Below are 18,773 nucleotides of genomic sequence, written 5' to 3' on the forward strand. Positions count from 1 at the left end.
CTTCACCATTGATCGCCCATTAAGGGTGATTGCCCTTCACCATTGATCGCCCATTAAGGGTGATTGCCCTTCTCCATCTGCATACAGTTTCATGCCCGTTGCTGGTTGGCTAACTAGCAACAGGGTCTTGCCAGCCAATGGAATTGTGTGATTACAAGCCAGGGGAATCCCATAAAAGAGGGCTCCCCTGGCCCAGAGGACTGCGCGATCTAACATGATGCTTGGGGGAAAATGAAAGTAACTGCCGTATCTCCCCAAGACGCTGCCTCAAGGTCACCTGGCTGGGAGAAGAACCACCTTACACTTGAACTGACCCTTCTGAAAACATCTTGCTTGATCCTGGATTGGTCATGGGAAGATCAATGATGGGAAGCAGTTAAAGGTGGGAAAAGTCGAACTTAGGAATTTCAGTCGAACTTAGGATTCTCAGTTCTGGCTCTGCATTACTGCAATACATTTGACTTTTAATAAAATTATATCTTTCACAAAAAACAGCCAAGGATCATTTCTATTTAGAGGTTTAAGTGCTGGCAGGTCTGACAAAGTTATAAAGACAGATCCAGTCATGATGATGCCTCAACTTATGACCGTCATGCCTTACAACAGAAATTACAGTTGAAAGTTGAGGATTATTTGTACAGTGAAAATTTGGCCATGAATGAAATGACCCATGGACCTTCTAACCAAATAAATGCCAGAATTTTACCCACGAGTATTACATCAAAATGTATGCTGCTTTAAAAAAAAATAATCCTTTTCATTAAGTGGAAGGAGAACTAGTAGGAAAAAAAGCAGACATTACAATCCCTTGAAGTCTACCTAGATTAGTTTTGAGGGTGAAGGATGAAATGGAGACTCTTTCAGAATCCTGAAATCTCTGCCTCACAGTTGACTTGCCAGAATCCTTAATGGAGTCACATGAAACTCTTACAGATCAGTTCTGCCAACACCCAACTCCTGTTCCCCCTTTGTGATTTTGTTATTTGTTTCAACCTGCTTAATCTAATTTTCATACTAGTTTTTTCCCCCTCTTAAGAGCTTCATAAATATTGTATATTGTAGCATGATGCTAAGCACGCTCTCAACCATGGTGCACATGAAAATGTACCGGTTTCAACATCCTGTCTTTGTAAGGAAAGCTTGCTTTCCTTGGGACCGAAGCTATGAAAATAGTCTTCCTTTTAATGCCATTTATAGTCAAAAACGACAGGAGTAACTGGGAGTGAAATACTGGATAGAATCAAGATCACGTGAAGTGTTAGTACCACTTTACAAGGCCTTGGTAAGGCCACGCTTGGAATACTGCATCCAGTTTTGGTCACAACGATGTAAAAGAGATCTTGAGACTCTAGAAAGAGTACAGAGAAGAGCAACAAAGATGATTAGAGGACTGGAGGCTAAAACAGACAAAGAATGGTTGCAAGAATTGGGTATGTCTAGTTTAATGAAAAGAAGGATTGAAGGTGACATGATAGCAGTGTTCCAATATTTAAGGGGCTGCCACAAAGAAGAGGAGCTCAATCTATTCTCCAAAGCACCAGAAGGCAGGATAAGAAGAAAGGGATGGAAACTAATCAAGAAGAGTACTACTTAGGTCTAAGGACAAATTTCCTGACAGTTAGAACAATTAATCAGTGGAACGACTTGCCTCCAGAAGTTGTGGATGCTCCAACACTGAAGGTTTTTAAGAAGAGATTTGTCTGGAATGGTGTAGGGTTTCCTGCCTGAGCAGGGGGTTGGATTAGAAGACCTTTCCACTCTGTTGTTCTGCTCTGCTCTTCTCTGCTCTGCTCTGCTCTGTATGCATGGCAGATGCTGTTTATGTACTCTCAAGAAAATCCAAGAGGAACATATCTTGTACCTTTGAAAGCAAGTTGGGTCAATCCAGGACTGGCAATCTTAAGGAATACAGGGAGAGTTTACAAAAGGTGTGTTTACTCCTGAGAAATTGGGATAGAGGGTAACAGTCTTCAAGTACCAGAAAAGACAACGCAATGAAGAATATCAAGAGTTGTTCATGAGTATAGGACAAAAATTCCCCATTACTTGAGGAGATGGAGCTAGCATTTACATATGAATGGGTCAGAACCTGGGATAATAAATTTAAGATTCAGAAAAGTGGATTCCCATTGAATGTTGGGGAAAATTCTTAACAGTAAAAGTGGTTTGAAAATAAAGTCAGGTACTCAGGAAGATGAACAGTTCTCCTTCACCGGATGTGTTTGGAGGGAGCCTGGAAGGCCATCTGTCTGTGTTGCTTTATTCTGGATTCTTGCATGATCAAGGAATTGGATTCAGTAGCCTTAATCCCACTTCTGATTTTATCCTTCTGTGAAAGCAGATATTTAAGAACCTGATTTTAACTGCTTCTAAAACCTGGAGATGCCATAATTGTTAGTTGCATTGAGTAGGAGTGGAGAGGTTGGGAAAAAAAATTCAACGCTGGCCAACATTTGGTCAGCTCTTACAGAGTTTGCATCTTCAAATATGACTTTCACCTCCCAGTTTCCTGTGTTTCAGCTGTATGTTTATTCACAGGTTAGGATGTGGTCAGTCAAAATACCATGCCACCATGAAACAGTAACTGTGGGAATAAAAAAAAAATAGTGGATATAACTGTAACAGGTCCAGCAAGATCCAAAACCACATTAGTTGGTGGAGTGCAATATCCGAAATGTGGATTTTAAACAGAGAGGCCCACGGAAAAACCAGACACATTTCTAAGTGTAGTGGCCACCATGAGTGTTGAGCTGACCAGGTGAGCAAGTTATATAAGAGACCTTGAGAATGAATTGGCTGTCTAAGGTCAGGTGTTTCCAGAAAGAGTGAATGATGGTGTTAGACTTGAGTCCTTGCAGATCTCTTCAAATCAGAGATGCAACTTCATCACTGCAACTTTTATCAATGCCAAATAGGTACCCAGGAGCTACTGGATGGCTTTGTAGCCAGTACTTTTCAAGTGACAGAATAAAACAGAATAACAGAGTTGGAAGGGATCTTGGGGTCTTCTAGTCCAACCCCCTGCTTGAGCAGGACATCCTGTACTATTTCAGAGACACGATTGTCCAATCTCTTCTTGAAAACCTTCAGTGATGGAGCACTCACAAGTTCTGAAGGCAAGCCGTTCCACTGTTCTGTCAGGAATTTTCTCTTATTTCTAGGTTGGTTTAATAATAATAATAATAATAATAATAATAATAATAATAATAATAATAATAATAATAATAATAATAATAATAATAATAAAAAAGTTGGAGGGGACCTTGGAGGTCATCTAGTCCAACCCCCTACTCAGGCAGGAAACCCTATACCAATTCAGACAAATGGCTGTCCAGTCTCTTCTTAAAAACTTCCAGTGTTGGAGCATTCACCGCTTCTGGAGGCAGGTTGTTCCACTGGTTAATTGTTCTAACTGTCAGGAAGTTTCTCCTTAGTTCTAGGTTGCTTCTCTCCTTCGTTAGTTTCCATCCGTTGCTTCTTGTCCTGCCTTCAGGCGCCTTGGAAAATAGCTTAACTCCCTCTTATTGATTATTTGATTAGTTTCCATCCATTGCTTCTTGTGGGTTAATTCACACATTTGGGTGAAAAAATCCAAAGCAGATTTTCTTGTGCCTCTTTATCCCTTGAAACGGGCACTGACAAACAAATTATGCAAGCCTCACATAGTTGGAAAGGATTTCAAAGGTCATCTTTACCCCCACTCTGCCAACTCCAGTGTGCCTACCCCTGTCATAGACTATGACCTTCAATGGGAAGATATGACAATAACAGCACCTGTGCTTCCAAAATCTTCAGCTTTCCATCTAGACCCCTCATTGTCTGGGGGGTCTCTTATGATTCTGGAGGTGGAAGAATTTATGGGGCTATGTTAGCCTGATCAGGTAGACCAGACAGGACATGAAACCAGATGAGCTAACTCTACTTTTCTGTAAAGTTACATTAATAGAATCTTGTGAGTCTGAAGCCACTTTTTTGCCACCCTAAAAAAACTAGGGAGGGTCTTTTCTAAACGTCTGGCCCCACCCACATTCCTGCTGCAGGCTCAGCTGCCTTTTATGATAGTCCTCGACTTACAACAGCTTGTTTAGTGACGTCTCAAAGTTACAACCACAACGGAGATGCCATGATGGTTATAAGTTCCTGTCATAAGTCATTTTTTTTTCAGGGCTGTTGTCACTTCATATGGTCACTAAACGAATGGTTATAAATTGAGGACTACCTGTACATCTCCTCTAATTGTCCTGCCTATTGATAATTGGGATTTCCAAAAATCAGCCTAGAGGGGATGTGCCTTGTGCAACATCCATACTGCTTTGGTGGCACACGTGGAACACAGAAGGCGTTTCAGTTTGGTAATGCCATCTGTGCGAATACAAGATGCACACACACACACACACACACTCGGGAGCCTGTTCTCACTGTGAATTACTACTTGCAAATGCAGCCAACACCCTGTTTACACAGATAAGCAAATCCGCAGTCTGCCAAGCTTCCTCCAGTCAGATGAGCAGCTGTGGGACACTGTGAATAATAGTTGACTGGAACGCACAGTTGCGCAAACACTGGAACGGCTCTTCTCTCCAAGGCCAGTAGCCTTTCTTTTGAAGACTTCAAAGCTGGGACATCTGTTCCTCAGCCGGCCACTGTCTCTTTTGCAAAACTGGATTTTTTTTTTGTTTTGGAGATGGGGGTGTTATTGCTTTTTCACATGGTCCCGTGGAATTTATGCCTCTGCTTTGTGTTTTCAAGAATTATATTCATTCACAACTTCTGGAGGCAGGTTGTTCCACTGGTTAATTGTTCTGTCAGGAAATTTCTCCTTAGTTCTAGGTTGCTTCTCTCCTTGATTAGTTTCCATCCGTTGCTTCTTGTCCTGCCTTCAGTCGCTTTGGAGAATAGCTTGACTCCCTCTTCTTTGGGGCAGCCCCTCAGATATTGGAACACTGCTATCATGTCACTTCCCTAATCTTTCTCTTCATTAAACTAGACATCCCCAATTCCAGCAGCCGTTCCTTATATGCTTTAGCCTCCAGTCCCTTAATCATCTTTGTTGCTCTTCCCTGTACTCTTTCTAGAGTCTCAACATCTTTTTTACATCGTGGTGATCAGAACTGGATGCAGTATTCCAAGTGTAGCCTTACCAAGGCATTGTAAAGTGGTGTCAACACTTCATGTGATCTTGATTCTATCCCTCTGTTAATGCAGCCTAGCACTGTGTTGGCTTTTTTGCTGCAACACACAGCTGGCTCATATTTAAGTGATTGTCCACTAGGACTGCCTCTCACAATTACTACTACTGAGTGAGGTACCACCTATGCTGTACCTGTGCATATTAAAAATTTTGGCACAATGGGCCGCCATGGCTTTGTTTATTTGATTGGTACATCTTTGGACATTTTCTTTCAGGTGTGCTAAGTTCATTCCCCTTGGCTAATCATATTTAACAGCTGCCAGGGAACTGCAGGCTAAGCCCTGGACCCCCTAAAAATATTCCACTAGGTCCAAGAACAGAAAAAATAAGTTTCTTATATATAAAATATATAAAACTAAGGAGAAACTTCCTGACAGTTAGAACAATTAACCAGTGGAACAACCTGCCTCCAGAAGCGGTGAATGCTCCAACACTGGAAGTTTTTAAGAAGAGACTGGACAGCCATTTGTCTGATATGGTATAGGGCAGGGGTAGGCAACCTTGGCTCTTTTATGACTCGTGGACTTCAACTCCCAGAATTCCTGAGCCAGCCATGCTGAGGGGAAAGGGAGAGTTTCCAAGATGAGCCATGCTGGCTCAGGAATTCTGGGAGTTGAAGTCCACGAGTCATAAAAGAGCCAAGGTTGCCTACCCCTGGTATAGGGTTTCCTGCCTGAGCAGCGGGTTGGACTAGATGACCTCCAAGGTCCATTCCAACTTTGTTGTTGTTGTTGTTGTTGTTATTATTATTATTATTGTGGATCATCACACTGTCAGCCAGATGTTCAGACTGGATTTGGCATTTTGTCTACCTATCGAGTCCTTACCCAGGTAGTAGTAGTAGTAGTAGTAGTAGTAGTAGTAGTAGTAGTAGTAGTAGTAGTATTAAAAGATGAGCCACATTCACTTCTTGGTGGTTGTATCCATGCAGTTTTCTTGGTGTAGGGTGGAAATGGTGCTATTACTTGCCATTTTTCTGCACACAACTATGTGATTAACAGGTGATCTATCATCATCAGCATTACTGATATGTTGCTGAACTGAAAGAAAGAGTTTGGTGTAGTGGTGAAAGTGTGGGCCTAGAAACTAGGAGACTGTGAGTTCTAGTCCCACTTTAGGCATGAAAGCCAGCTGGATGATTGTGGGCCAATCACCAGGAAACTGTGAGTTCTAGCTCTGCCTTAGACATGAAAGATGAGTGGGTGACTTTGGGCCAATCACCAGGAGACTGTGAGTTCTAATCCCCACCTTAGCCATGAATGATGAGTGGTTGACTTTGGTCCAATCATCAAGTGACTGTGAGTTCTAGTCCCACCTTAGGAATGAAAGCTGACTGGGTGACTTTGGGCCAATCACTCTCTCTCTCTCTGAGCCCTACTCACCTTACAGGTTTGCTGTTGTGCGGATAATAGGAGGAGGAAGGAGTACTAGGTACGGTATGTTTGCTGCCTTGAGTTACTTATTGATAAATATGGGATAAAATCTAATAAAGGTCTAATTTAAATAAAGATCTAAGCTAAAAATATCAGATTAGATAAAATCTAATAAATAAATAAAAGCTGCAAACAAACAAATAAATGCCGCCTTCTGCCTTAAGCAGGGAGTTGCTTTCAAAGGCCCTTCAGTGATTCTGGGATTCTACAAGAATAAAGGAAAGAAACAAAACTGAATAATTGGGGCAACATAGTAGAACATAGTAGAAAGTGAAGAGGAACTAAAGAGCCTCTTGATGCAGGTGAAGAAGGAGAGTGCAAAAGTTGGCTGGAAACTCAACATTAAGAAAACCAAGATCATGGCATCCGGCCCTCTCAATTCCTGGCAAAGAGATGGGGAAGAAATGGAGGTAGTGACAGATTTTATTTTCCTGGGCTCCAAGATCACCACAGATGGGGACTGCAGCCAAGAAATTAAAAGACGCTTGCTCCTGGGGAGGAAAGCTATGGCAAATCTAGACAGCATACTAAAAAGCAGAGACATCACCCTGCCAACAAAAGTACGTATAGTCAAGGCCATGGTTTCCCCAGTTGCAATGTATGGCTGTGAAAGTTGGACCATACGAAAGGCTGAGCGCAAAAGAATTGAGGCCTTTGAACTATGGTGCTGGAGAAGACTCCTGCGGGTCCCCTGGACTGCAAGGTGATCAAACCAGTCAGTCCTATTTATTTATTTATTTATTTATTTAATTTAATTTATATGCCACCCTTCTCCCGACAGGGACTCAGGGCGGCGCACAACATATTTAAAACCAAAACATATATACAATCCCCCCCTTAAAACCGAATTAAAACCGAATTAAACCAAATTTTAATGTTGCGTCTTCCGAATATTTAAAACCCAATATAAAATCCACCCTAGGTCAGGTCCGCTTGCTGGAAGAGCCATGTCTTGAGGGCGCGACGGAAGGTAAGGAGATCCGGAATTATCCGGATCTCGGGGGGTAGTTCATTCCAGAGGGTAGGGGCACCCACAGAGAAGGCCCTCCCCCTAGAGGAGATCAACCCCGACTGCTCTTTAGAAGGCCAGATCCTGAAGTTGAAACTCAAGTACTTTGACCACCTAATGAGAAGGAAGGACTCACTGGAGAAGAGCCTAATGATGGGAAAGATGGAGGGCAATAGAAGAAGGGGACGACAGAGAATGAGATGGATGGATGGAGTCAATGAAGCAGCAGGCGTGAGCTTAAATGGACTCCAGAAGATGGTAGAGGACAGGAAGGCCTGGAGGAACGTTGTCCGTGGGGTCACAATGGGTCGGACAAGACTTCGCAACTAACAACAAGTAGAACATTAATTGCTGGAATATCTCTTATTAGGATTCAATGTGTATTTTATATGCTTTGAAACTGTTTTACACGTTTTGAGACAAAACATGATCGAGAACAGTGGGGCTGTAGATTCGACGCCTGGCTTATTCAGAGCAGCAGTCTGTTCTCACAAAAATGCCCACAAATCTCCCAGAAGATGATCTTCAGAGACAATCACATTACCATCAAAGCTATTAGCCCCATTTCCCAAAAGATTTCCATGAATTAGTTCAACTTTTTTTTCTTTTTTTGATGCCAGTCAGGCTGGTAGCCTGGCACATTTCATTATTTAAAAACATGTTTCTTTCTCTCTGCCCTGATTCTTGCTTCTTCAAGGATTCAGGTAATTGATTCTAATACTTTGGCGAGATGAAAATAACTTCACTTTGTCCACTTTATCCATACCACACATCATTTGGTAGACCTCAATCCTGTCTCCAGATCTTTTAATGTTATCTGTTGGTGTCTTGTACAAGTTCAGCACTCAGGTGCAATTTGCAGAACTTAAAATGATTGTCTCTTGAACTCATCAAACTGCATATTAATTGCTCTTAGATAGATAGATAGATAGATAGATAGATAGATAGATAGAGAGAGAGAGAGAGAGAGAGAGAGAGAGAGAGAGAGAGAGAGACAGACAGACAGACAGACAGACAGACAGACAGATAGACAGACAGACAGACACTAAATAGATATCTAATTTAATCAGCTTTGATTATAGCCAGATTTTCTTCTGAAAGATAGATTGCCTCATCCCTCAAACATAGGAGCACTTTTTAAAAAATTATCACATCTACCACCTGACAACTATACAGGTAGTCCTCGATTTACAACAGTCCATTTAGTGACTGTTCAAAGTTACAACGGCACTGAAAAAAGGGACCTATGACTGTTTTTCATACTTACAACTATTGCAGCTTCCCTGAGGTGACATGATCAAAATTCAAACTCTTGGCAACTGGCTCCTATCTATGACGGTGGCAGTGTCCCGGGGTCATCTAATCACCTTTTGTGACCTTCTGACAAGCAAAGTCAATGAGCAAGCCAGATTCACTTAACAACCGTCTTACTAACTTCCACAATTACAGTGATTTACTTAACAACGGTGGCAAGAAAGGTCATAAAATGGGGCAAAGCTCGTTTAACAAACATCTCATTTAACAACAGAATTTTTGGGCTCAATTGTGGTCGTAAGTCGAGGACTATCTGTATAGACCTGAAATAAAATACATTTGCAGACCAGGCCTATCCTAGATTAGTATATTTTGCAATACTGGATGCAAGGCAAATATTTTTACCTGCTCCATTTATAGAGGTACTGATCCACAGGGTCACCATTTGTTGTAGCATTGAGGACAAGATAATTACAATATTTCAGAGAATGTTTTCCCAGTTGCAATGTATGGCTGTGAAAGTTGGACCATCAGGAAGGCTGAGCGCCAAAGAATTGAGGCCTTTGAACTATGGTGCTGGAGAAGACTCCTGCGAGTCCCCTGGGACTGCAAGGCGATCAAACCGATCAGTCCTAGAGGAGATCAACCCCGACTGCTCTTTAGAAGGCCAGATCCTGAAGTTGAAACTCAAGTACTTTGGCCACCTAATGAGAAGGAAGGACTCCCCGGAGAAGAGCCTGATGCTGGGAAAGATGGAGGGCAATAGAAGAAGGGGACGACAGAGAATGAGGTGGCTGGATGGAGTCACTGAAGCAGTAGGCGTGAGCTTAAATGGACTCCAGAAGATGGTAGAGGACAGGAAGGCCTGGAGGAACATTGTCCATGGGGTCGCGATGGGTCAGACACGACTTCGCAACTAACAACAAGTAGAATGTATGCTCAAAGTTTAAATCAAGCAATCTTCTTTCCTTGAAATCACCACCCCTGAGTTTCAGGCAGGCAAAATAGCGAAGCAGAAGATGATCATTCTGTAGCCAGCTTTCATCCCTTCTGCAAAGCCAGGCCAAACACTTTTGACATTTTTCCAGAAAAGAACTAAGGCCATCTGTTTTTAAAATACAGCAGGTTAGTTTCCTTTCACTCCTGGAGCCTGATGCTGTGTTGGCTTGGTGTAACCTGATCCACAGGTGGCAGATTAGGCCAGACATTATTATTTTTTTTAAAAAAAAAATAGCCAATCATTAAGAATTTATTTTAAGTTATAATGTATTTTAAGCTTCCCCTTTCTCGGGAAATGGTTGCTTCAAGCCCTTAGGGCATCACCTGTGAAATTGTCCATGTTTGGGTTGGACTTTTTTTTAAAATTGCTTCCTCTGTAGGTGAATAATTGATTCCTAAATATTGTCTGCATCATTTACCCTTAAGCTGGCACCCCTTCAAAGGTTTTCTGCCGAGGACTTTGTGTGCCAGGTGACAGGGCTGAGGTTTCAGGACTCCCCGGTTTTGTCTTCTCCCACTTTTCGCTTGGGAAGAAAATTAGATTTCTCAACAAAAGCCTTTGCAGTCCAGAGGCCATTGTGTGGCCTCTCAGAGGCCAGAATTCTTTAGTTCTCCTTTCCCAACCGCATTCACACTCCTTTGAGGTCATGAAAATGTCACAAACGGCACTGTGTGCATCGTATGTCCATCTAATGATGCAAAGGGTACAATCTATTTTTATTTACTTATTTATTTGTATCAGAGCGGCATGGTGGCCCAGAGGTGAAAACACTAGCCTCCCACTCGAAAGGTTGAGAGTTCAGTCCCAGACAGCGACAGATGTTTCTCTATCAGGGCACAAAGAGAAAATATCTGCTGCGAACTCGGCGTAGGCGTCAGGAAGGGCATCCAGCCAGTAAATGCTCAGCTCCACTCAGTCGCCCCAACACCATCCCGAAACAAGGGATTAAAGGGTTACAAAAAGAAAAAAAAATATTTGTACATCTTTATTGTTTTTACAAGTGACTTCCTCAACCTGGCCCCATCCAGTGTATTGTGAGGGCAGTGATCAGAATTTCCAGCTTCGAATCCAACCCCCTGCTCAGGCAGGAAAACCCTATACCAGGGGTAGGCAACCGTGGCTCTTTTATGACTCGTGGACTTCAACTCCCAGAATTCCTGAGCCAGCCATGCTGAGGGGAAGGGAGAGTTTTTCAAGCTGAGCCATGCTGGCTCAGGAATTCTGGGAGTTGAAATCCACCAGTCATAAAAGAGCCAAGGTTGCCTACCCCTGCCCTATACCGTTCCAGACAAATGGCTGTCCAGTCTCTTCTTGAAAACCTCCAGTGATGGAGCACCCACAACTTCTGGAGGCAAGTCGTTCCACTGATTAATTGTTCTCACTGTCAGGAAATTTCTCCTTAGTTCTAGGTTTGTTTTCTCCTTGATTAATTTCCACCCATTGTCTATGGAGATTCTCAGTCATCCAGGTCATAGTTATCCCAATGGTGCTTTTTCATGAGGCAACTGGACTTTCTTGTTTTTTTTCTTTGAAGACATTTTGCTTCTCATCCAAGAAGCTTCTTCAGCTCTGACTGGATGGTGGGGAATGGAAGGATTTATACTCCTTACAGACAGCTGGACATTTGCATTCTTTTAGAGAGTGGTTGAGGCCACCTGGAGGTTTGTCTGTGTCCTCAGGGTCACCGGAGTAGTGCAAATGGGTGTGGAGCTTTCTTGGAACTGCTGAAAGGACCGTGTTGTAGACTGGAGATAGATGGTGTCATATCCCTCCCCCTCTGTTGAAAGAGGGCTGTTCAGTTTTGACACAGATAGCCTCTTTGCCCCCTCTTTCAAACCAGTGGTCCTCTCTGTCTAAAATGTGGATTTTGCTGTCTTCGAAAGAGAGGCCTTTTTTCTTTTAAATGCAGATGGACTGCTGAATCTTGTCCTGGTGGGTCTGTTCTCCTATGTTGTGTCATGCATTTATGAAGTGGTTTTCACACTTGCAACCATTGCAGCATCCTCCTGGTCACGTGATCAAGATTTGGATGCTTGGCAACTGCTTCATACTTATGACGGTTGCAGATCCTGGGGTCCCACGCAATCACCTGTGGCGACCTTCTGACAAGCAAAGTCAGTAAGGAAACCAGATTCCCTTAACAATGGTGGCAAGAAAGGCCGTAAAATGGGGCAACACTCACCTAACACATGTCTCGCTCAGCAACAGAAATTTCGGGCTCGGTTGTGGTCGTAAGGCGAGGACTACTTGAAATCTAATCCAGATTTAACGAGGGTGTGCATCCTGTTCCAGGTAAGGCCGCCAGCTGCAACTTAACATTTCTGAAATTGGAAGGCCTCTGAATCAACAGCCGTTCTGTCATGGCTGGGTTGAGTCTGAACATGTTTTCCCCATCCAGACCCTGACATCCTCCAGACACCGGGTCGTGACTTTCGTGGCAGCTACCATCAGCTTGCTTATTCTTCCCACAGCTGGGACCGGCAGCCTGTGGTCTCATTAAAGGACAGCGCAGCAGTCCTGTGTCCTGGCACATCTGCTTTCCTGCTGTCCTGCTGCACGTGAGCTGGCAGAGCAGCTGAAAGGGAGCAGCATTCAAATAGAAGATGGTGGACTGGGAAAACAAAAGAATTACGTTTACAGCTGCAGCTGCCAAAAAAGGCAACACAGTGCTAGGCTGCATTAACAGAGGGATAGAATCAAGATCACGTGAAGTGTTGACACCACTTTACAATCCCTTGGTAAGGCCACACTTGGAATACTGCATCCAGTTTTGGTCACCACGATGTAAAAAAGATGTTGAGACTCTAGAAAGAGTACAGAGAAGAGCAACAAAGATGATCAGGGGACTGGAAGCTAAAGCGTATAAGGAACGGCTGCTGGAATTGGGTATGTCTAGTTTAATGAAGAGAAGGACCAGGGGAGACATGATAGCAGCGTTCCAATATCTCAGGGGTTGCCCCCAAAAAGAGGGAGTCAAGCTATTCTCCAAGGCGCCTGAAGGCAGGACGAGAAGCAACGGATGGAAACTGATCAAGGAGAGAAGCAACCTAGAACTAAGGAGAAACTTCCTGACAGTTAGAACAATTAACCAGTGGAACAACCTGCCTCCAGAAGTGGTGAATGCTCCAACACTGGAAGTTTTTAAGAAGAGACTGGACAGCCATTTGTCCGAAATCGTATAGGGTTTCCTGCCAGATCAGGGGGTTGGACTAGATGACCTCCAGGGTCCCTTCCAACTTCATCATCATCATCATCATCATCATCATCATCATTATTATTATTATTGATAAGTTTAGGCATCCTTAGTTCTAGGTTGCTTCTCTCCTTGATAAGTTTCCACCCATTGCTTCTTGTCCTGCCTTCATCTAGAGACTATTTAAAGTTACAACGGCACTGAAAAAGTGACATGACCATTTTTCACATTTACGGCCATTGCAGCATCCCCTTGATCACACGATCAAAATTTGGATGCTTGGCAACTGGTTCATATTTATGACGGTTGCAGTGTCCCGAAGTCATGTGATCACCTTTTGCAACTTTCTTTTGTGACACTTAACAACTGTGTTATTAATTTAACAACGACAATGATTCACTTAACAATGGGGCAAAAAAGGTCGTAAAATGGGGCAAAACTCACTTAACAAATGTCTCGCACAGCAACAGAAATTTTGGGCTCAATTGTGGTCCTAAGTCGAGGACCACCTGTACTGAATCTCCTGCAGATGGCTTGCTGGGATGGATGTGATCAGTGAGCTGACTGTTCGTCCCAAATTCCGTGTATTGTGCAGTAACTATTAATTATTCTGATTTAACTTGCTTTTAAGTTGCCGATTGTTAAAAACATATCTCGCTTCCACGTTTTTATATATTTTCAAGCTGCACAATAGCGAGGAGTGCGTCACTGCTTTCAGAAAAACCAAACTGTTCTTTTCTCTAGCAGTTTTGGGGAATCTGTTTTCTTTCAATAGCACTTTAATTTCGTTCCATTGTTGGAGAAATTACGCCTGGCCAACTGCACGCATTTCTGAAGGGGATTTTTCAGGGCAGAGAGAAAAACGGCTTTTGAGAAAGTTCATTGTGTTACTTTTGTTCCGACATAATTGCTTAAGAAACTGGAGCAGAGACTAATCATACCTGCAAAATATGGATCCAATCCAAGAATTCATATGACTGAGTTTACCCAGAGAGTAAAACTTTGGACGTCTGCTCCTTAAGTATGTAGTGGATCAGTTCTGAGATGTTTGGACATTTGCTTGCAAAGTAGCATGGACTATTGGGTGGGGAATAAGAATAAATTAAATTTAAAATATAATCTCTGAGAATGTAATGAAAACTCCCTAAATTAATCTTCTAAAAAGAATCAGCCCATATTACTTTTGCCCTGGAAGTTGGATTGGATCCTTGTATGACCCACTGACTGTGGGTTGCTCCTCAGATTATTGCCCACCATATATAGTTTGTCACATTTACAACCTTTGCAGTATCCCGTGGTCACGTGATCAAAATTTGGATGCTTGGCAACTGATTCATATCTATGATGGTTGCCGTGTCTCAGGGTTATGTGATCATCTTTTATGATGTTCTGACAAGCAAACCCAATGGGGAAGCCAGATTTTGTCAGTGAGAAAATCTGACTATAAGGGGTGTCAAACTGCTGGCCCGCGGGCCGAATGCATCATAGCGAAACCGTGCCCACCCCATTGCCGGCAATGGCAAAAAAAGTTGCGATACGTTGCAACACGTCACGTGACGTTGCAAGTTTGACACCCCTGGACTATAGCGATTCACTGAACAGCTGTGGCAAGAAAGATTTGTTTTACTTTACAGACCTGTGAAGGTCCTAAATGTGAGAATGAGTGATAAAGTTACTTTTTATCACCTTTGTAACTTCAAATAGCCGCTAAATGAGGACTATCTATACTGGATTTCATTTTCAGAGTATCTCCCTTTATCTGGTTTTGTATGAAAGTCTGCCACACGTCAGGCAACTGAAATGGACATCTGTTTATAAGTAACTATTCACTATTATTATGTCATTCGATAAAAATATAGCTGAAGGGACATGGATTTCTACACTTTAACTTTGAGGGAATGAGGAAATAAAATAAAATCCTTTCAGAGCTAAACAAAGACCCTTCGTTTAAAGGTCTTTTCATTTGATTGAAATAGAATTGTCCATGTAAAATGTGACATTTGGGTTAATGCCCACACAAAATTCGTATTTTATAAATACATAATAAAATATATAAAGACCCATTTGTGGGTAGGAAAGGCATAGTTCAGTTAATATTTCTGTGATTTAAAAGTAATCACCAAATGATACAGAAGTAAATAATTTATATATGCCAAATAGACAAGAACTGGAAATATACTCCTCTCACCATCTACAGACCAATTTTATTTTTCTAATATTTTCTTCTAAGGACACTTATTTTCTCCTCCACCTGTCTGTACTGAGTACTATTTCTTATTGGAATGACTATTTCATCTTTGTACTATTTAGTTGTTAGTTGCTGCTTTGATATTTTTGTCTGTACTTGTAGTTCTAGTATTGGCATCTTTAATGGGAGAGAGAGAGAGAGAGAGAGAGAGAGAGAGAGAGAGAGAGAGAGAGAGAGAGAGACGGACAGAGAGAGAGAGAGAGAGAGACCCTGCAGATTTTACACCACTAGTAGTTGCCAACTATAGAGGGCGGTGCTTATCTCCGTTTCAAAGCCATTGAGCCAGCTCTGTCTGAAGACATTTCCGTGGTAATGTGGCCAGCATGACGTCACGGAGAGCTGTTACTCGCATTTGAATGCTTTTGAACTGCTCGGTTGGCGGGAGCTGGAGTGAGGATGGCAGCTCACCCCATCACATGGGCGCTCGGGCCTCAAACCCGGGCTGCTGGCTTTCCAGCTGACAAGCCCACTGTCTTAACTGCTGAGCCACTGTGCTGCCCTTTAATGGTAGACCTTTCTGTATTTTCATGGTGAACCCTTCTGTATGTTCATGGCTGCTTGTAGCATGTTGAAGGAAAAGTCTTCATCATGATTCAGTCCAAGCCGGGAATAAACAACATGGCGACCGCTTTAGAAAGAAGGTTGCAGTTTATTGAAGAAGAGAGCCAGACACAAAGATGGCTCTGGAAGAAAAGAGAGTGAGCACATGTAGGGAGTGAGTTTTTATACCCTCTGGAGCCTTTTGTTTGGAGTTGTTCCTGTGGCATGAACTTTGACCAGAGTGTGCGTGTGCCTTTCTGGTATTCTGATGGTGGTGGGTTAATCCTATTATGTCCCAAGGGTCATATCCTGCTTCCCTAGGGCTGTGGCTGATGACTGTTGGATTTTTGGTGTTGATTCTAGGGATCTTTCTTCCTAATCCCAGTTTCCTGATTCCAGTCTTTCTGACATGATTATCACATTTATTTTTATTTATTTATTTATTTTATTACATTTATATCCCGCCCTTCTCCTTACGGACTCATTGCATTTCTGCATACTTGGTTCCTGTTTGGGACAGAGAGACATGGGGGGGGGGTTGGTTTCTGCTTTTAAAATCCTTTAGGGAAATATATTCTGTCTTTTAAATATTTCCAAAAATATTTCTTTCTCTGGGGGGGGGGCTGACTTCCCACAAGCACTTACCACATGCTGCTGTTTCTTTCATTTTTGACTAGTTTTTAGGATAAGCCCTGTTCAGTCCCAATCTTATATGAAAAGGCCAACCTGAAAATTGGCGGTAACCTTTCTGTCATGCTGGTTAAAAATTCTTGGAACTCAAATCCTGAAACATCTGGATGGAGCCAGGTTGAGAATACCTGCAGTCTCCTACCACCTTAACATGTCCTTATAGTAGACACACCTTTGTGATCATCCTGTGAAACTCACATTAATTATTAGCATGAACAAAGTTATCTTCTGTTGATCATGTCAAGAGAGAAAATGTTTAATCACCTCCCGCGAAACCTACTTTCTCTGAGGGAGAAAGGTGTGGTAAAACTGAAAAAAAAATATAGAACATCTTAAGAATATCTACCCAACACACTTGTACATTTTATGAATGAAAGCTTTTTAAGTACTTCTAAATGAATTTTTGGAAAAAGGGAGAAAATGGAGATGAATGCTGACAGGTGATACTTGATCAAAAGCAAAAAATATGAAACTTTGTTCCTTTATCACAGGACTTTTTACAGGGTTGGGGATTGGGGGGGCTTCCAGATATTTTTGATCAGGTATTTGAAGCTGTTATTTTTTTTAAAAAAAAACCCACATAGGGAGACATCCTGACTGCTTCCTTGTAGAGCTGTATAAATTTGTCATTTTCCACATGGTAGGTCTTTGTGAAAACACCCACTTTAGGAAATTAATTTTATAATCATAGGAGAGTTGAAAGATGTCCTTTATATTGTTCACTGAACATAAGACAGCACCTGCTTTGCCAACTTTTTGAACACAGGAACATCCCATGTAATTTAAGGTGGTTATTGTTAATTTCTTCTTCTTTTTACCACGAATTAATGTTTCATAGATTTATAGCATGATGTTTGTCTTTTAAATCTTCATAGCTACAATATGCTCTGTATTTCAGTTCTGGCCATGAAGAGAAAATATTTTTCTGTCCTTAGCAAAAATGTTTTGATTGCAGCTCAGATATTTTTTTCTTTTGAGAAGATTCATACTGTAGTTTTTGATAGGAACCTTCTGTCTTTTTTTTTTATCCTGATAAATAGAAACGTAACTCTGTGTAACTCTTCTTTTTATGATTTCACTATGGGTTCCTCCTTGCTCATATTCATATTCAATATACTTTTCAATTTTGCCTCTTCCTGATCTTTATAGGTCAGTGACAATCCAAAGTCTATTTTAAAGTAGGAGCCTGAAAACAGCTTTCGGTTTTCTCAAAACATGCAATCTTTGTTTCTTTTCAGAACCAACAGCCACTACCACTATCATAAATTCCGGTTAATGTATATGTTACCAGCAATGGGTGAAAAGCTGGCATTGTATAGAATGCCTCAGAAATCCATAGAATGTGTGACATTTTTAGGCAAAGTATGTGTGTTACTTTAATATGCTATATGGCTAGGACAGGGGTAGGCAACCTTGGCTCTTTTATGATTCGTGGACTTCCAGAATTGCTGGCTCAGGAATTCTGGGAGTTGAAGTCCACGAGTCATAAAAGAGCCGAGGTTGCCTACCCCTTGGCTAGGATGATGGATGGGCAGAATGACTGAAATCCTGATCTTGTAAAGAAACTACACAAATGGTGCAAACTATGTTTTATGGACGCTTGAGTGCAGTAACGCTTTTCCCTTTTTCTCTAGTCCATAGTCTTCATTCGCGATCGAAATGCCCGTGGCCAGGAGGTCTCTGCCTATATTGATTATGCCCATCGTTTGAAGGTGGATGAATTTGATGTCTATTTCAGTGGAAAAAAGAAACTTTTCCCCAGGCGCAGTGATCTGAGGTTGGTGAGTCGTCTTCTGCCCACATTGGAAATTTCAACTGTTTGTAGACACATTAGAACCCTTATCTCAAGGCTGCTTTTCAAAAGGTGACTGGACTTTGTTTTTTCTTTGAAAACGTTCCACTTCTCCTCCAAGAAGCTTCTTCAATTCTGACTGAATGGTAGGGAATGGAAGGATTTATACAGTGGTGGGATTCAGACGGTTTGCACCGGTTCGGGAGAACCAGTAGCTAAATTTACCCGGGACAGAGGGTATTCCACTGTCCTTGTTCTTTTGGACCTCTCAGCGGCTTTTGATACTGTAGACCACAGTATCATGCTGCGGCGTCTCGGTGGGTTAGGAGTGGGAGGCACCGTTATGCGGTGGTTCTCCTCCTTCCTCACCGACCGTACGCAGTCTGTATTGGCAGGGGGACAGAGGTCGACTCCTAGACCCCT

The 18,773-nt window shown here is 42.2% G+C and overlaps 1 protein-coding gene across 1 annotated transcript in view; it reads left to right on the top strand.

Annotated features, from left to right (window-relative positions):
- CFAP299 (cilia and flagella associated protein 299) overlaps positions 1 to 18,773 on the top strand; it is a 264,442-nt gene that overhangs the window by 180,108 nt on the left and 65,561 nt on the right. The window contains exon 4 of the mRNA XM_015832364.1: positions 18,193 to 18,335. Within this exon, the coding sequence (XP_015687850.1) occupies positions 18,193 to 18,335 (143 nt within the window). The remainder of the gene's footprint in view (positions 1 to 18,192; positions 18,336 to 18,773) is intronic.

This window comes from Protobothrops mucrosquamatus, unplaced genomic scaffold, assembly GCF_001527695.2.
Source record: "Protobothrops mucrosquamatus isolate PMUCROS unplaced genomic scaffold, P.Mucros_1.0 scaffold3, whole genome shotgun sequence".
NCBI classification, from domain to species: domain Eukaryota; kingdom Metazoa; phylum Chordata; class Lepidosauria; order Squamata; family Viperidae; genus Protobothrops; species Protobothrops mucrosquamatus.